General features: G+C 36.9%; 1 protein-coding gene across 1 annotated transcript; it reads right to left on the reverse strand.

The window, feature by feature from the left end:
• Positions 1-12,776: 12,776 nt before the first annotated feature.
• Positions 12,777-14,449, reverse strand: LOC106622755 (protein vreteno). Its single transcript, XM_014242034.3, has one exon. It carries the CDS (start codon positions 14,349-14,351, stop codon positions 12,840-12,842), a length of 1,512 nt encoding a protein of 503 aa, XP_014097509.2. The 5' UTR covers positions 14,352-14,449; the 3' UTR covers positions 12,777-12,839.
• Positions 14,450-18,542: the final 4,093 nt, after the last annotated feature.

Consider the following 18,542-nt stretch of genomic DNA (forward strand, 5'->3'; position numbering starts at 1 on the left):
CGTTGGGCACAATCTCCAATATCGCGCAAGCAATGCTGATTTACATTGTCATTGGTAAATGGATCAGCAAACTCGTAACAAATGGACCGAATCGCTAGACAACAAATCGCTTTCACCCAAGTTTTAGCACGCCACTGTCAGCAATGGCCACAGCGTAGTTCAGTGTGTGTCGAAACATCGCTGTCGCACCAGTAACAGAACGCATCATACGCTCTTGCATCATGACAACGCAGCCCTGCCTACACTTGCAACTCCAATATCTGCTCCCATTTCGCAATCGTTTCAAACTTCGTCGACATTATATTCGAACAAACCTCATACATACAACTAGCTAGCAGTCACGCATTCGCATATGGTGACTCGGAACACGGGCAGGTCATTTAAGCAACAGCTTTAGTTCTAGTCAAAGATTCCACGGGTTTGTACAAGCTTGGAAGAGCTCTTTTCGACTCATGTTCCCAAGTAAACTTCATGACTGATGAATTCGCACAAAGGCTTCACCTTCGTTGAAAGAAATATCACATTGACATTCGCAGTATAGGTGATTCAGTTACCAATCTTAAATCTCGAACTTTCAACTTTCGCTTCAGTTTGGTATCACACCCCATATTCTATGGTGAAGAAAGCAGCTATAGCTATGGATGATGGGCCCCAAATGGGGGCTAACGCCTCGGATAGCTTATTGGCTCTTCACAGTAGTTGTTAGACCAATCATAGCATTCGGTACATTGGTATTGTGGCCAATAATGGAAAAAAAATACACGTTGAGGCGTCTGGAAAGTATACAAACAGCAGCCAGTATATGCACTAGTGGAGCTCTTAGAACAACGCCAAGTCAGGCACTGAACGTCATTTTACAAGTTCTGTAAAAAAGTGGCAGCAAAGTCAGCTCTCAGACTGAGGGAATCCTCCCAATAAGTCGCCTGGCATTCTAAGATACTCAGTAAGTTTCCGTTTCTATGCACAACCACGGATTTTTCCAATCCAATAGAAGTGAAACTAAATTCGGTCGACAATATTGCTTTCCCCATCTACACTGATGTTTCCAAACTAGATAATCGAGTGGGAGGTGGTGTCTTTCTTCAGCAAAATTAGATACCAAAATCACTTTCCGTTTACTAGACAACTGCAGTGTCTTCCAAATGAAGATCACAGCAGTCAAAGAAATCCTTGTTGTTTTGACAAAAAGTGTGCTCACAATAAGGCCTTGAAATCATTGCAGTCTCCTATGTTATTCGACGATCAAACATCCTACCTCACGATAAACCTGCAATGGGTTTCTTGGCATAGTGATATTCCTGGTAACTGCTTAGCAGATGAACTGTCCAGAACAGGTACCACTCTACAATTAACCTCTGAAAAAGATGAAATTTGTATGCTTCTGCCAAATTGTAAACACTTAATCAGCGAACATGTTATAAATCTAGCCTGGTCTCGGTGGAGGCAATCACTGACTTGCTCAACTAGCAAGCAAACGTGGCAGGAATGGAACATAAGCCGCACAAACCGACTATAAAAATTGAAGGTAACGCTCAATACAAGAACAGAATCGCAACTATCAGTCAAGGGTTCCCGGACAATCCCGCTACACTTGGAGCCTCATTTGACATCGCACATCGCCGATTCCTTGCAATCAAACGCTGTCTTTGGCATTCGCCAGACACTTATTCTAGTACGTCTCGTTCATGGAAGAGTACAAACGCCTTGATCACATGTCTGTAGTGATAACGCCGAACTTAGATGAACCACACTATTACATACCATATCACTGCGTACTGAAACCTACAAGCGCATCAACAATGTTTCGAGTAGTGTTCGACGTCTCTTGGCAAACTACAATACAATAAAAACATCGTTAAACGACTTATTTTTGGTTGGACCAACGATTCAAACAGAGCTGTTCATGTTGCTACTGCGCTTCCATCTGCATCGTTACGCTATCACCGCAGATATCACTGAAATGTACAGGCAAGTATACTTGAAAATGTTGTAAGTTTCATTACATTCTCTGCTGTCTTAGCTCCATATCTAGCAGTACGAAGCCTTCAGCAGAAAAAGCATATAAGTGAATTTCTAATGGGCGCTGCGGCTGTAAAGACTTCGTTTTATGCTAATGATCTTCTGTGTGGTACGGTTGATTTGGCATGACATGAAATCAACGCAGCGATACGTTGTTGTTAACATTCATATCATAACAAGTTCATAAGCCTGTTATAAAGCGCACAATACTGTCCATCGCTTCTCCCCTACGGGTAGGGGTAAGAATTTACCTGCGGTAAGGCATGCCTGTCGTAAGAGGCGACTAAAAGCCAATATGCACTATGACTGTTATTATGTACCTTGCTCAGTAATATCAGCAAAGTATGTCAGAAATAGTGCTATACTACTCAGCTTGAACTGATATTATAGACTTTAAATGAAAAAGCAAATAAAAATACATTTGAAGTTCAAGCGACAAATGTCACCAGTCATTGAGTTGCTCAACTGGCAGTAGTTTCGGCTACACAGTCTTACCGGAGACTTTCTGGTACCACGGGGAGCAGAAAGCCTTTGGACTTCGGTCCAATCTGCTCATTGGGTTATGGCCCCTTTGGGGAGATTCGTGGTGGCTGTGGTTGAAACCTAAATGCAGGAAGAACTGAAAATTCAGCCTAACTGTTTTTTCAGTTCTAAAATAAAGTTGCAAAAAGCAACTGTGTTCCGTACTCGAAAACGGAAGAGGTTTTAGGTCGGTCTCGAATCACACCAAGATGGTAGTGTGGACCCAGACACACTGCCACTGGTATCCAAATAAATACTTGCAAACAGCTCGTATTGTTTGGGGCGCTTATCAACGCATTGTATTGATACGCTGTGTTTTGGAACACCGTGAGGTAAGGCCGTCACCGGCAGGTACTCACGTAAATCAACAACGAAAGTTGTCCATCGCTTCATCACTGTTCGATCCACTTGGAGTGCTTTCAACAGTCATGATAACCTCAAACAAAGTTACATGGGTTTTGCGACGCATCAATTTGTGCATACGGATTGGCGATTTACATACGCACAGAAGATTCCGACGATTGCAGTATATCATCTCTTCCAAACTGGAACTTTGCGGTGCCCACCTTCTCGCTCGCCTGTATGCTAAGGTAAAGGATATATTCACATCTGTTCCTGGAACTACTTTCTTTAGGACTGACTAGAAATTAGTTCTGCATTGGTTAAACCAACACTCTGTTACGCTGTCAACGTTTGTGGACAAAAGGGTATCTGACATACAGGACGTGACTGCAAGTGGACAATGGAGGTACGTGCGTTCCAAAAAGAATCCAGCCGACCTAGTATCTCGAGGCTGCCTGCTGCTGAGCTGAAATCGATTGATTCGATATGGTTTTGTGGCCTTTAGCTTATGCGGGAAATTGCACTGAATTGGCCAAAGCACACATGCGATATTGAGCTTGACATGAACTTTGTGAACGCAGAGAAAAGCTAGAAGACATTTGCTGTAGCTAAGGACGCAAATTACTTGATCGATGTCATTAATGGCATCATCGCCTGGCTCTTTCGGTTCAGTGATAAATGCAGACAAACGCGCATCATGTTGCCTTATCTTCAATATTCAGCAACAACATTTTTAAAACGACATTTAATTGCTTCGCAAAACCTAAGCCATAAAAAGTAACTTGAAGTTTCTCACTCCATTTCTGGATAACGTAAACGGGTTTGAACTCTTAAAGGTTGGGGGACGTCTAGATTTTGCAGACTAACCAAACTTTCAGAAGCACCCGATTCTACTACCCAGCGATTCTCAATTTGTACTAAAGTACGTTTGACACCTACATTTACGCAATTTTCACGCAGGCCTAAATGCATTGGTCGTCTTCATTAGATTAGAATTTTGGATTGTCAACGTTAGAGATGTCGCTCGTCGCATCGTTCGTTCCTGCATGCATTATGTTAGTTACAAGCGGGAACACTCAAAGTATCTCCACTTATACTCAACAACGGAGAATAGAACACGACGACTCCCCACGCTACCCAGCAACAGAAAGGACTGGATCATCGCTGCCACTTCATTCGTTTGGACAGACAATTCATTAACGCAGTTTTTTGCACACGTCATCCCCACATCAGCTAATTCGATCACCAGTGTTTTTCGACAGCGATCAAACGCGCTACATTTTATTCGTTAAAAAAAAAACTTCAATCGACCCCGTTTCGCAGCCTCATACAATACGGTTCTCATGATTTGGACTCTCGCCGCCCCGCTCGTCTACATCCAAAACTTCATCATTTTAAATGCCTTTGTTATGTAAAGAGAAGTTTTGAAAATAAATAGAAAATAGTGAAAGTATCCACAAAATAAAAATAAAAAAACGAATGCTTTTATTTTTTATTATTCTGTGTTTTTTTAATAATAATAATAACCCAACGATTATCCTCCTCCCGCCAACCGTCGCGAGGGGCGCAATCCGCATACGTGCGGAATTAGCCGAGTCAGAAAAGGCAAGAGAGTTTTTAAGTGTTGAGATCTAAAACTGCTCAGCTACAGAAACAAAAATTTCAACAGCTAAGATTTATAGTTACAATATAATAAATTGTAACATTTTCATTTATTAAGAGAAAACAATAAAGTTTTTTTAATTTTGAAAAGTGAGTCAGATAAGTCAAATGTGCTGGAATGAGAATTAAAATAGTGACATATACGGCGGAATGGCTCGTTTAGTTCAAAATTTGATCTACAGGATTTTAACAGTAAAGGTCTAAACTGCCTCGAAAGGCGAACCGGGATATTAAATTAAATTTCAGACAGGCGAAAAGAACTGCAAACTGTTTCATTCAAGATTTTCACTAAGAATATTATGCCAAGCATTTCCCTACGACTAGAAAGTGTAGGTAGATTAATAAGTTTTAGACGACTAGTGTATGTAGGTAGACTTACCCTAGAATCCCATCGGAAATGCGCTAAGGCGAAAAGTAAAAATTGTTTTTGAACAGACTCTAACTTGTCAGAATGGATTTGGTAGCTAGGGTTCCATACAACAGAGCCATATTCCAATATAGGTCTAACCAAAGTTGTATAAAGTGTTTTAGTAATATACGGATCTCTAAATCCTTTAGACCAATGTTTAACAAAACTGAGGACAGCTTTTACTTTCAAGACCATGGGGTCAATATGAAGACAAAAATTAATCTTAGGGTCCATATTAACTCCCAAATCAATATAGTTAAAAACTTGCTCTAGAATATGGTGTTTTATTACATAAGAAGAGAGGTACACAGATCTACGGGAAAAGCACATCGTCTTATATTTCATATTCAATGGCAAATCATTTCTATCACACCATGCAACCAAATTGTGTAAGTCTGTTTGCAACAGACACCTTTCTTCAGTTGAAGTGTATGATTTAAAAAGCTTTACGTCGTCAGTGTATAATAAAATTTTTGAGAATTCAATTACTGAAGAGATATCGTTAATAAACAAAAAAAACAAAATCGGGCCAAGATGACTACCTTGTGGAACACCTGAAGAGACATTAATTGTATCTAAAGGAGTATCGTTAAATATCACTCGTTGTGTTCTATTATCAAGATAAGAAGCTTTTATTTACCATTTAAGAAATCTTGGCTGAAAGCCCAGCAGATCAAGTTTATGTATGAGAATCGAGAGGTTTACTTTATAGAAAGCTTTGCTAAAGTCTGTGTATATAACATCCGTATGCTTATGTTCCCTAAAACCCAATGAAACATGGTTTACAAATTCAAGCAAGTTTGTTAGAGTCGATTTCCCTTTAAGAAATCCATGCTGAGATGAGGAAATTAACGGAGAATTCGAAAAGGTTATATGGTCAGTGATGATAGCTTCAAAAAGTTTAGGTATAACTAATAGTTTTGCGATACCTTTATAGTTTTCAATATTGGATCTAAATCCACTTTTATGCAAAGGAATTATAAATGACTGTTTCTATATTGAAGGAAATATACCGTGTTTAAGAGAGGAATTAAATATCCTTGTCAAAGCCAAGTAAATATATTTGTCACTATTTTTTAGGAAGCCATAACTAAAAGATGGTTTTAACTTATTTAAATTTAGTAGGACGTCTTCTTCAGAAATAATTGGAGCGTTAATTTAAGTATTCGGCCACAGCACGTGCTGATAAGAAAAAGTTTTGGATGAATTATTACAGTAGTTTGACTTGAAAAATTCTGCAAACATATTGGATATAATATCATTGTCACTTGAAATGATAGATTTGTATTTCATCGCGGACGGAAATTTGGAAATCCTGCGTTTGGAGTTGACGAAATCATAAAAGGGATTTTGGATTACTTACAATATTCTTTTTTACTTTATTTAAGTAATTATTATAACATTTTTTGTTTAGGTTAAAATATTGTCGACGCAATAGAGAATATTTAGAATAGTCGACAAGTGAACCGGTTTTTTTAAAATGTTGAAAGGCTCGAGTTTTTCTGTTTTTCAATTTATATAACTCTTTCGAAAACCACGGACTTATACTTTTGCTTTTATTAACAATTGCTATTGGAACATACTTTTCACATAATTTCGTAATAATGTTATTAAAATGAGAGACACTCAATTCAATATCACCATTATAATTAGGCCATGATATTGTAGAAAGTTCTGTATTTAACTTATTAAAATTAGCTTTTGCAAAGTTAAACCGAGTAGAGAAGCACGAAGTTTGATGATTATTATCCCGTACATTGCCTTAGATTTCGACAGATATTTCCAAAGCAGGATGATATGAGTCCTCTGGTAGAACAAGAGGATTACTCTGAATAACGGAACACTTTGAAGAGGTATCAACGTATACTAAATCTAAGCATTTACCAAATTTATTTGGAATCAAATTAAACAACAAAATCGGGCCAAGATGACTACCTTGTGGAACGCCTGAAGAGACATTAATTGTATCTAAAGGAGTATTGTTAAATATCACTCGTTGTGTTCTATTATCAGCTTTTATTTACCATTTAAGAAATCTTGGCTGAAAGCCCAGCAGATCAAGTTTATGTATGAGAATCGAGAGGTTTACTTTATAGAAATCTTTGCTAAAGTATGTGTATATAACATCCGTATACTTATGTTCCCTAAAACCCAATGATATATGGTTTACAAATTCAAGCAAGTTTGTTAGAGTCGATTTCCCTTTTGCAAAGTTGAACCGAGTACGGAAGCACGAAGTTTGATAATTATTATCCCGTACATTGTTCATGATTTCGACAGATATTTCCAAAGCAGGATGATACGAGTCCTCTGGTAGAACAAGAGGAATACTCTGAATAGCGGAATACTTCAAAGAGGTATCAACGTATACTAAATCTAAGCATTTACCAAGTTTATTCGGAATCAAATTAATTTGGTTCAGACCCAACTCGGACATTTTTTCGAAAAACTCATTAAAACATGACCGATTGCAAATCGGCAGGATATAGTCATCGAAAGCTCTCCACGAAGCACACGGTGAATTGAAATCTCCTAATACGATTATTGAATATGCATTATTTGCCATCGAAGTAGCACTATTTATTAAAGAGGAATGCTGCATGTATACAGATAAGTCCGAATGGGGTGGTATGTAAGACAGGGTTAAATAAATAAAGCAACTATTAACATAGACTCTAATACATTTAAATTCAAACTAGTCGGTTCCTGGAACAAGAACATCTTCAGATGGGATAGAGGAATGTACGGCAATAGAACACCATCTGTTCAGTCGATCACATCTAAATATTTGAAATTCGCTGTTTAAAATCTCATTACCAAAAATGTGAGGTTTTAACCATGTTTCTGTAAATCGAATTATATGGAAATTAAAATTGGAACTCTTCAAATACAAGTCGGTTAATTTTGTATCAAGACCTCTAACATTTTGATAATAAATGCTTAGCGAATTTCTACCAATCAGTTTTTTATATCGGTGGTTGCTTTTGGTAATTTAACAATGTTTTCCTCAGTTTGACTTCTAAGTTTAGGTTTAAATTCGCGTACAAAAGCCCCAGGTGGCCAGAATGAACTATCTAAGATATTTTTGAATGTTTCAAGAGATACGTCTATTTTGAACAATGATATACTTCTATCATAATTGAAGTTAATTAATTAATACGGATATTGATATCATCGATTTTTAAACGTGACGAAATGTAAGATTTAATGTCCTTCACCAAGGTATCTTTGGCAAGTCTCGAAATAAATATAGACTTTTTAGGTGGAATAACTAATAAATTTTTAATAGATGTATTAAGTTATAAGGGGGAGCCTCTGGAATTGTGAAACAATTATTACTATTAAATAGAGCTTTTGGGGAATTGAGCTTTTTGGAAGTTGACGGCTTATCACCTTGAGGGCAAGGAGAAGAGAGATTTATTAGGTGACGTTCTTTTCTGTACAGAAGAACTATGTGTTACTTCATCGAAAGAACGTTTACGCATAGGAGCAGGTTTGAAGGATTCATGAGAATCATTCAGGCACTTAAAAGATATGAACAATTTTTCGTAGTGCCTATATTTTTCAGTGAGGGTTACAAGATCTCGACCGATTTCGTTAAAGCTATTGCGTGTCTCCCTATAACTTTAAATATATCGATTTCAAAAGATCTACAATTTAAAAAGGACCAACGCAATCCCTTACAGTTGAGAATAGAATCTAAGATTCTACCTGTCAGTCCGGCACATTTAATATGGGGAAGCCCATCACAAAGCCGGCATGAAACATAGCGATCTGACTCGCCATTTATGTTACAATTGGGGAAGTTACAAGACATAATAAACAAACAAGAAGATCAAATAAAAGAGTAAGTAAAACCAAATTTAATAGATATATAATAAATTAGTGTGTTAATAAAACATTAATAATAATAAATTAAATAAAGAACAAATCAAAAATAATAGCAATTTTTTTTATTAAAGTTCAAAACCAAGACAATTTGAAAAAACAATATAGCGAGCAGTTTTAGATGCACTGGAACAAATAAAAAGCTACACGCAACACAGCTGTGAATAAAGAAGTAAATGAAATAAATAAGGGGAGAAAATAGAATAAATTAAAACAAAATGAAGCAAAAAGCTGACTCGGCACCAAAAATTCCACCAAATTTAAACTTTTTAATAATGCACAAAACAAAGAACATTTAATACTTAGCTTGCAGCTCAGAGTTAAATCACTAAATATTGTATTAAATCACTAAAAAATCAACTAAAGTTTAAGAATTTTGCAAAATAAAACACAAAAGTACACAGAAAAAAAATTACAGCTTTAAAGCTTGAAGTGCTGCCACGGTTTTTTGTTAATAACCCGTTTTAAATTGAAATGGAAGGTCAAAGGGAATAATTAATATCCGATACCTTGTCCCATCATATAACCTCGAGCATCTATATTATGCATAAGCTACTTTGGTTCATTTAGTGTCAATTTAAGTTTATGTGACGGTACACCTGATATTTGAAGTGAATTTAAAAACTCCACAGTATATGAAGTTCTTAATTATGATCCTATGATTGTATCCATTGACAAATATTAATTTCTCTTTGCACTTTTTTCAAAATGTCGCTATTTATATTAATACCCACTTTATCTGGAAAGTGAAATAAATAAAACTATCATCGTTAACTTCTAAACAATCATCACCGATTTTCAACAAAATTTCTGCATAAAGTTCGGAATCTACGTCATTATAAAGATGTACATTCATATTCGTTTTCCAACTGAATTTTTAACTATTGACCATAAGCTTGATGATTTAATGCTTGCTTTAATTTCATCTGCTTGTGTCCCCTTCTGAAACACTATGAGAGGTTGTCGGAAATAACCAGCCAATAAAACCACTATTCATTACATCTATACTATCTCGTAAGTCTTGAAGAGACATTGTACTTTCATCCCATACTAAAAGCTTACAAGCCATGATTTTGCTCCAGAAGTAATTTTTGAATTAACTCTATCGCTTCATGTTGCAGTGCTTTAAAATCATAGTTTAATTCTCCACTATTTTCATTATTAAATCATCTTTATTGCCTTGCCTAGGACTTTGCATTCCAAAATGATCTAGTTTTTTTTCGACCATTGATAAAACCTGGTTTTCGATTATAATAAGCGTTTTGTTATACTTTTATATGTATGTTTAGTGAAAGTCATATCCGAATGCACTTACTGCAGTTCATGCAAAATATCTTCCGCCATGAAGTCTTTCCAATGTATTGAGGATTATAAAGAACGCAAGAAGATGGAAGCGTTGCCTAAAGTTTCCATATTTTATCTGATGATTGACATTGAACAGCTTTCTTTATAGTTTCGTCCAAATGACTAACATTTTATAACAGTCGGCGAGCTTCACACGCTGTATTCACTAAGTAACATACATAGTTGTGTCTGTGTAATATTCGTCAAATTTTAAGTACTATATCTCTTTCGACTCCTTCGATATGCTGACATAGACGATTTACTTGATTTTGTTTAAGTACCGTAAAATACACCTGAAAAACTTAATGCTGTTCATTATTACCTGGAAAAAGTGACCAAAATTTGATGGAAGATCTGTCCTTACACAGTAAAAATTTGTAAAAATCCGGGCAGGTTTTATCTCTTTGTCTACTCCAAAGGACGTCATTTGAAAGCAAGCGTTATACTTTCCAATTTTGTTTAGAAAATGCTTTTCGGCCGCACTTCGAAAAAAATAACCCTGGTCGGTCCCACACCAGGGTGTACCAAAGTTTTTACGCGCAGAACTTCTTTATGCGTTGGCGGCTTTCGGCCGCGCTTCAAAAAAATAATCGTTTTTTTTTGGGCAGAACTTCTTCTTGCGTTGGCGGCTTTCGGCCGCACTTCATAAAAATAACCTTGGTCGATCCAACATCGGGGTGTATCAAGGTTTTTTTGCGCATATCTTCATTTTGCATTGGAGGCCTTCGGCCGCACTTCAAAAAAATAACCCTGGTCGGTCAAACACCGTGGTGTACCAAGGTTTCTTCGCGCAGAAATTCTTTTTGTGTTGGTTCCTGTATCTAGGGTATAATCTGTCTTTTTATTTTATTTTTGTTCGTTTTCAAAATATATTAGTATGGCAACACTGGTTTTTTGACATTTACAACCCTTTTGTTATTGTCAAAATTAATGAAATTGAAGAATGATTTAAAAAAAGCTTTTGCCATAAAAAGGAATTAATGTTAGTAGATATAAAAGTGAAAATAAATATATGTGTATAATTCATTTTAAATCGAAAAAATGCATACTTTAAAAAGTTGAAACTTTCAACTTTAAACGTAAATATCTCGAAAACTATAAGTTTCCCGCGGCTATATCTACCTGATCTGGAGGATCTATTCTATCCGCCCATACCCATTTTATCCCCGAAAGCCTGAGACGGTATATAAAAGACGACCCCATCTTCGGTTTTAATAAACTAATGGCCCAGCATTAGACAATAGACGTTCCGCGGGTACTGATCAAGTACAAATATTTGTGGGAAAGCAGATAAAGTTTAGGAGAAACAATCTTCATTTCTAAAGCATATCATTACATGTAGTAGATTTTAGGTTTTCTCTAATTCCACTATTTTACATTTTTATTAATGATCTTGAACAGAGGCAGCAAATCTTTCCGTTCTCATGTGCTTTTAGGAGTATTTCGGTCTGGCCGTTCAGTCGTTTAAATTGCTAAACGTCTGATAAAACACTTCGTTATGAAAACTTTTCTCCATGAGTGTGACATATAGCTGAACCTAAAAATCGTCTTTAATCACGACACGGATATACTACATAAGTTCTTTCAAGTCTTTCGGTTGGTTCTGCGCACGAACTTTTTTATTTTCGTAAATGATTTTTACACTCGTTTCAGCAGTCCTCGCGTTCTACTACCTTAGAAGAAAGCTCTCGTACCCTGCGTCTGCAAGCCTTCCTTCAGAGGTCTTAGTTTCTATTTCTCGTATCTAGCTTAACCACATGTCTAATTTTTGCTTCTGATCTAATGGAGAAGTAATGTACCTATGGTCAGATAATGACGGTGTACTTAGCACTCTCCAATTCTATACCATTGCAATGCTACTGGTATAGAATGTCATGTCGATGACGTGTCTAGCGCTGGTTCCTAGATAGGTTCCTCACCTCGGTTGGCTATCGCTAGACTAAATATACTATAAAATAAAATTGAATAGAGATTCACCTCTCTGATTGATGTCGGAGCTGTCCCAAGTCATGTGGTGGGCGTTAGCATCAGCGCCCACTACCAACACTTACTTCGTTTTGCTGGCTGTAACCGTCAACTTTTGAATATCTTCCGTTAGTTATGACTTTAACCCAGCGCCCAGGTTATCCGATGCCAACCGTTGTTCCTATTCTAAAGCCACGCTGTAACCGCCCATCCCTAAGTTGAGAAAAGGTTTCACTAACTGGACGATATAGTTGACTTTTAACAAATCTCCCATTTAACTCAGCATACGTCCATAATTCTTGCCTAAGTACAGAGCCACAAGAAGATCCTCAAGCTTATGTTCTGGTTGAATACAGTTCCTGCATTATACTTACCTAAATTAACACTAGACTTACGAGGATTTACCATATACCTATTTCAAATAAGTCTCTCTCTTACTGAATATTAGAAGCGTAAGAACAAAATAATCTATATTATTCTATACACAAATTTAATAAGAATCATGACATTATCGTAAAATATTAAATAGGAATGAAGAGGAAATGGTATGAATAAATGATGCGATCGGTCATTTTGACCGGTTCGTCGTCCCAGTGTTAAAATAATAAACTTTTAACGGAACATGTATCAAAAACAAATTAAATTTTTATTCACTGGTTTATTATTGTATAATTATAAAAAATTACATTTAATTTAATTCAATGGTGCTCATTTTTTTAATAATAGACGGGCATTCAACTACAACAATTTGTTGAACAACTTCTTTAACTTTATCAATAACCATTTTACATTCTGTCGTTATCTCTTTTTTTAAGAAGTTTATATGATCGGCATTAAGTGTAGTAGGTAATCCATCAATTAAGCACAAGTTAGTACGACACGGTCCATTCAAATCTTTAGGATAACGTCGTATATCCTGTGAAGTTATTGTGATTTCATTAGTAAAATCCAAATACACAACAGTATAACATGAGCTTCCTATTATTTTCACAACTCTGGCTCTATACCACTCATTCTCAAACTTAGCCAAGCAATATTCATGAAGCTTTGGATTATAAAATTGTCCATTATCTTCATAATTATTCAAATACTCTTGAACAGTAACTAGATATTTCAAATCAGTTTCCGCTATGCAACCTATATACCCGTAACTCAAAGCTGAGGTGTCCAAAACTACAACTTTGAAATTTGTCAAATTAGTTTTAAATATATATATGTCAAATGGTGGTGATAAAATTGGTTTTTCCTTCTGACAAGGTTCATCAAAACAAAGATCCAGCAAAAGGTCCTGGTTGTTATTAATATTTTTAATTTCGATATCTTGAGAATTTTGAACGTTTTCGAACACTTTTTTAAAATGTGTGTCGGAGCATAATTTATTTATTTCTTCATTTATGTTTTTGCTTCCACATGTTAAAGTAACTTCCTCTCCGATTTCACTAATGCTCTGCTCGACACTTCTACGCAGTTCGCACTCTAGCCCTTCAAACTTTTCGAGCAAAGATATTACTTTTGAATCAAAACATTCGCCCACATTATGTAGTTTTATAACTGCTGACAAACGGGGAAATTTTAGAACATCATCTACCGCCATTTTGACATCAGTTTTAGCTATAGTTGCTATCCAGCCATAATCGCAGTATAATAATTTAATGTGTCCATCGTCCTGGATTGATAACAATTCAACTCGAGTATATGTACCCTTATATAATATAAGAGCAACAGATCCCACAGATGGGCAAGCGGTTAATTCAGGAGCAGTTTTTCCAACTGCATGTATTTCCTTTAGAATATCTGTGAAATTATCTGGCTGTATATGCGCACGCACCAAACATTTATTTGTTGAAAGGAATTTCACCAAAATAACTTTTTCTGTAGAACTATTTATTTTATTGCTGAGTTTTGTATTCTTTAAAGCGTAATCCCTTTTCAATAACTCATCGGCTGACGTACAACTTAAATCATTTCCTTTGGACTCTGATATTAATTTTTTCCGCATTAACATATCCTCTGTGTGACTAAGTGGTACCAAACTTGGCATGGGAAAGCAAATATAACGGTGACGTTGCCAATCCTTTTTCTGACATTCCATGGAACAATATAAATCAACGCAACGTTCACAAGACCACTCCGCTTTCCTATGACACAAAGTGCACAAGCCCCAAGTAGGTGAAAGCTTGGGTAATTCAGATGCAAACATTTTTACCAAGTATTAAATGTTCAAATTCAACACCACGGTCAAACGATTTACCAAAAATAATCCGTTACAAACGGGATATAACCCAATTTTATTGGACGAGTTATCGGTAACGGCTTATTTAAACGTTATCGTTCGTTAGAAAACAGTGACTGCATGCTCAATATATATTAAACGGGAACCAGGATTGCGATATTTATGAAAGATTGCATGCTACATCTTGATTGATTTTGCCCCATATAACAATATTTGTATATAATATTAAGAGCCAGTTTCAGGATCGCGGATCGTTCATTACTGATACAGCAATCCACGACATTTTGTATGTAAATTCGCCACACGACGGTAGAAAGTATTATATTATTATTAGGCTGATCTTTAGTACAGCATCATAAATTAGGGATAAAATGGAAATGGGCGAATAGAAGGTATTTTCCAGATTATATATGTATATAAAGGAGACTTATAGTTTTCGAAATATTCGCGCAAAAAATCCAAAAATTATGTAATTATTCTTTGCTTAGTAAGTGTTATACTTATATATAACATGGTTATATTATCAGTAAATAGTTTTCACACATTTCTTTAATCATAAATAGTGCACATATAGTTATAAATCGTAATTAAAGTATTCTTAAATTTTAATTATTTGCACAGTAACAAAACGGTTGCATTTTAACAATTAATAAGTAATAGATTATCTTACCGACATTTTGCAAATGAATAAAAATACACAAATAGAAGAGACTTTTGCAGCAAAAACAGAATCCGTAATCGTGTGATGGCTTACGTAAAATCTTCCAGTATTTTCCTTTTCTTGATATCTCCCGTTGTTGTCTAAACCAGGATACTTTTTTTAAGCGCGCTCGAAGGCCGCCCTTTCAAAAAGGAGCTCGACGCGAAAGAACTTTGAACACCCCGGTCTTGGATCGACCATCGACTAATAATGTCATAGAGGATTCTTCTTTATAACAATTACTTTTCTTTTACTATTTACTTCCTGTATTTGTAGTTCCATCTATTCCATTTCATTAATTTTTGTTCATGCACAATTCGGGTATGATAAATCTTACTATTTGTGTGCATGCAACGTGTTAAGTTGTTGGAATAAATATAAGTGTAAAGCCATTAAATTGGGACTTTTATTTAACAATCTACTCGCCTCGCAGTAAGCAGGAATACGGGTAACGTTACCGTTAGTGGATATGTAGACGCTAAAAAGCGCATGCTGACTGTGGATACGGGCGCATCACATTCCATAATTCGATCTGATCTGGTTGAGAAAGAAGTGAGACTGTTAGCTGGGGCAAAGTTGCGTACTGCAACTGGAGAAGATACCCTAGTTCTCGGAAAGGTAACGTGCGAGATCGCAATTGGAAAGGCAGCCGTGTTACACAATTTTATGGTAGCAGATATCGTTGACGAAGCCATAATTGGAGTATACTTTCTAGCGAATCAAGAAATCAAAGATAACATCAAAAACAGGATACTGTCCTATAGAAATATGTTCGGGTACGATATTAAGTAGAACGTTAGACGAGTGATAACAATAGTTAAAATAAAAATTCCTGAAGTTCGCAACGAGCTGCATAACGGTCCAAGTGGAGTACACATGGTTATGACTAAAACCTTGACCTCACCTCTGACCACTAAAACCTCAGATGAAGCAGTAGAATTCAGGTGCGCGGTTTGAGCGAGTTGCCATGGATGTAGTTGGTCCATTTCCTATTAGTAAATATGGAAACAGATATGGTTTGGTAGTCTTGGACTATTTCAGCAAATGGCCAGAGGTATACGCAATTCCTAACCAAGAGGCAGGAACAGTAACGGATGTATTCATCAACAATTGGGTATCGAGATATGGTGTTCCAATAGAATTAGATTCTGACCAAGGGAGAAATTTTGAATCAGCTGTAATATAGGAGATATGCCAGAAGCTGGGTATCCGGAAAACCCGTACAACTGCACTACATCCGCAGTCCGATGGGATGGTAGAACGATTCAATCGAACTTTGGAAGAACATTTGAGGAAAGTTGTGAACAAGTATCAAAAAGATTATGATACCCATATATCTTTGTTGCTGATGGCTTATCGGTCTGCTGTACAGGAAACAACGGGGCAGACTCCAGTAAGCGTAACTTTTGGTAATGATCTTCGACTACCGCTTGATTTAAAATTTGGAATTAACGCTAACGGAAGAAGGAATACTAAGGAATTCAATAGCATCCTAGAAGACGAGATGAGGGTTAAACATGCTATGGTGAGACAGCGCATAAAAATTATGAGCGATAAGATGAAAGCAAAATACGACAATTCAATAAACTCTGAGGGTTTTATTGAAAGCGATTGCGTATTGTTATATAACCCACAACGAAAGAAAGGGCTATCTCCCAAATTACAGTGTAATTGGGAAGGATCATACCAGAATATTAAACGACTCAATGATGTAGTGTATCGCATACAGACCACTGGAAAACCAAGGAATAAAATGAAGGTGGTTCATCTGGAACGGCTTGTAGCGTTTGGTACATATACAACTTAACACTTATTGCTCGATTTTCGAGTTTACAACTTATTGCTTATAGCTTAATTGCTTTTTACTTAATTGCTTTTTTTGTCAAATACGAATTCGCTGTCTAGCTGCTCCTGGCAGTTTATCGTCAATTCTAATTTGTTCTGGTACTCGTGTTCGCCACACTGCCCTTTACCTAAGTCTGATCGTCCCGATTAGATATTTGCGGTACCAAACACTGCAAGCAGTTCCAGATGAACAACCTTCATTTTATTCCTTGGTCTTCCAATGGTCTGTATGCGATACACTACATAATTGAGTCGTTTAGTATCCTGGTATGGTTCTTCCCAATTACACTGTAATTTGGGAGATAACCCTTTCTTTCGTTATGGGTTATATTTCAATACCCAATCGCCTTCAATAAAACCCTCAGATTTGGTGCGCTGCCTCACCATAGCATGTTTATCCCTCATCTCGTCTTCTAGGATGCTATTGAGTTCCGTAGTATTCCTTCCCCCGTTGGCGTTAATTCCAAATTTTAAATCAATCGGTAGTCGAAGATCATTACCACAAATTACCCTTGCTGGAGTCTGCCCCGTTGTTTCCTGTACAGCAGACCGATAAGCCATCAGCAATAAGGATATATGGGCATCCCAATCTCTCTGATACTTGTCCACAACTTTCCTCAAATGTTCTTCCAAAGTTCGATTGAATCGTACTACCATGCCATCCGACTGCGGATGTAGTACAGTTGTACGGGTTTTCCGGATACCCAGCTTCTGGCACATCTCCTGAATTAGAGCTGATTCAAAATTTCTCCCTTTTTTAGAATGTAATTCTATTGGAACACCATATTTCGGTACCCAATTGTTGATGAATACATCCGTTACTGTTCCTGCCTCTTGGTTATGAATTGCGTATACTTCTGGCCATTTGCTGAAATAGTCCATAACTACCAAAACATATCTGTTTCCTAATTCACCGGTAGGAAATGGACCAGCTACATCCATGGTTACTCGCTCTAACGGCGCACCTTAATTGTACTGCTTCATCTGACCATGACTCTTGGACCGCGGCCCTTTAGCAGCAATGCACTCGACACAATTGGCGATCCACTCCGTAACTGTTTGACGACAACCAACCCAATAAAATCGTTGTTTTAATTTCTCCAAGGTTTTAGTGATACCCATGTGTCCTCGACTTGGACCGTTGTGCAGCTCGTTGAGAACTTCAGGAATTCTTACTTTTGGAACAATCATCAGAGCTCGTGAACTTTGCCCATCTTCGCTTTCCCATACGCGATGCAAGCAGCCAGACACTAACTTCAAACTATTCCATTGTGCCCAATAAGCCTTTGCGATTGGGCTTTTTGCAGTTATTTCTTCTCTCGTTGGACGTTTATTTATCTCCAATCCGTGTATTACACTTTTCAAATCTGGATCCTCTTGCTGACATTTCCGTAGCTTCTCCGGATCCCAGTCTTATGTTATAGTTATTAATCGGACATCTATAATGTCTTTTTTGGTCTCAGCCTTTGAGCAATGTCTGCATTCCAGATTACAGGGACGGCGGGACATGGCATCAGCATTTCCATGACTACTACCTTTGCGATGTTCTATAGGGAAGTCGTAACTTTGGAGTCTATCAATCCACCGTGCCAACTGTCCTTCAGGGTTGCTGA

Source organism: Bactrocera oleae, chromosome 6 (genome assembly GCF_042242935.1).
Source record: "Bactrocera oleae isolate idBacOlea1 chromosome 6, idBacOlea1, whole genome shotgun sequence".
Taxonomy (NCBI): Eukaryota; Metazoa; Arthropoda; class Insecta; order Diptera; family Tephritidae; genus Bactrocera; species Bactrocera oleae.

Bases quoted from the DNA above. Each gene is read 5' to 3' on its own strand.
- LOC106622755 (XM_014242034.3), bottom strand. From the start codon at position 14,351: ATGTTTGCATCTGAATTACCCAAGCTTTCACCTACTTGGGGCTTGTGC.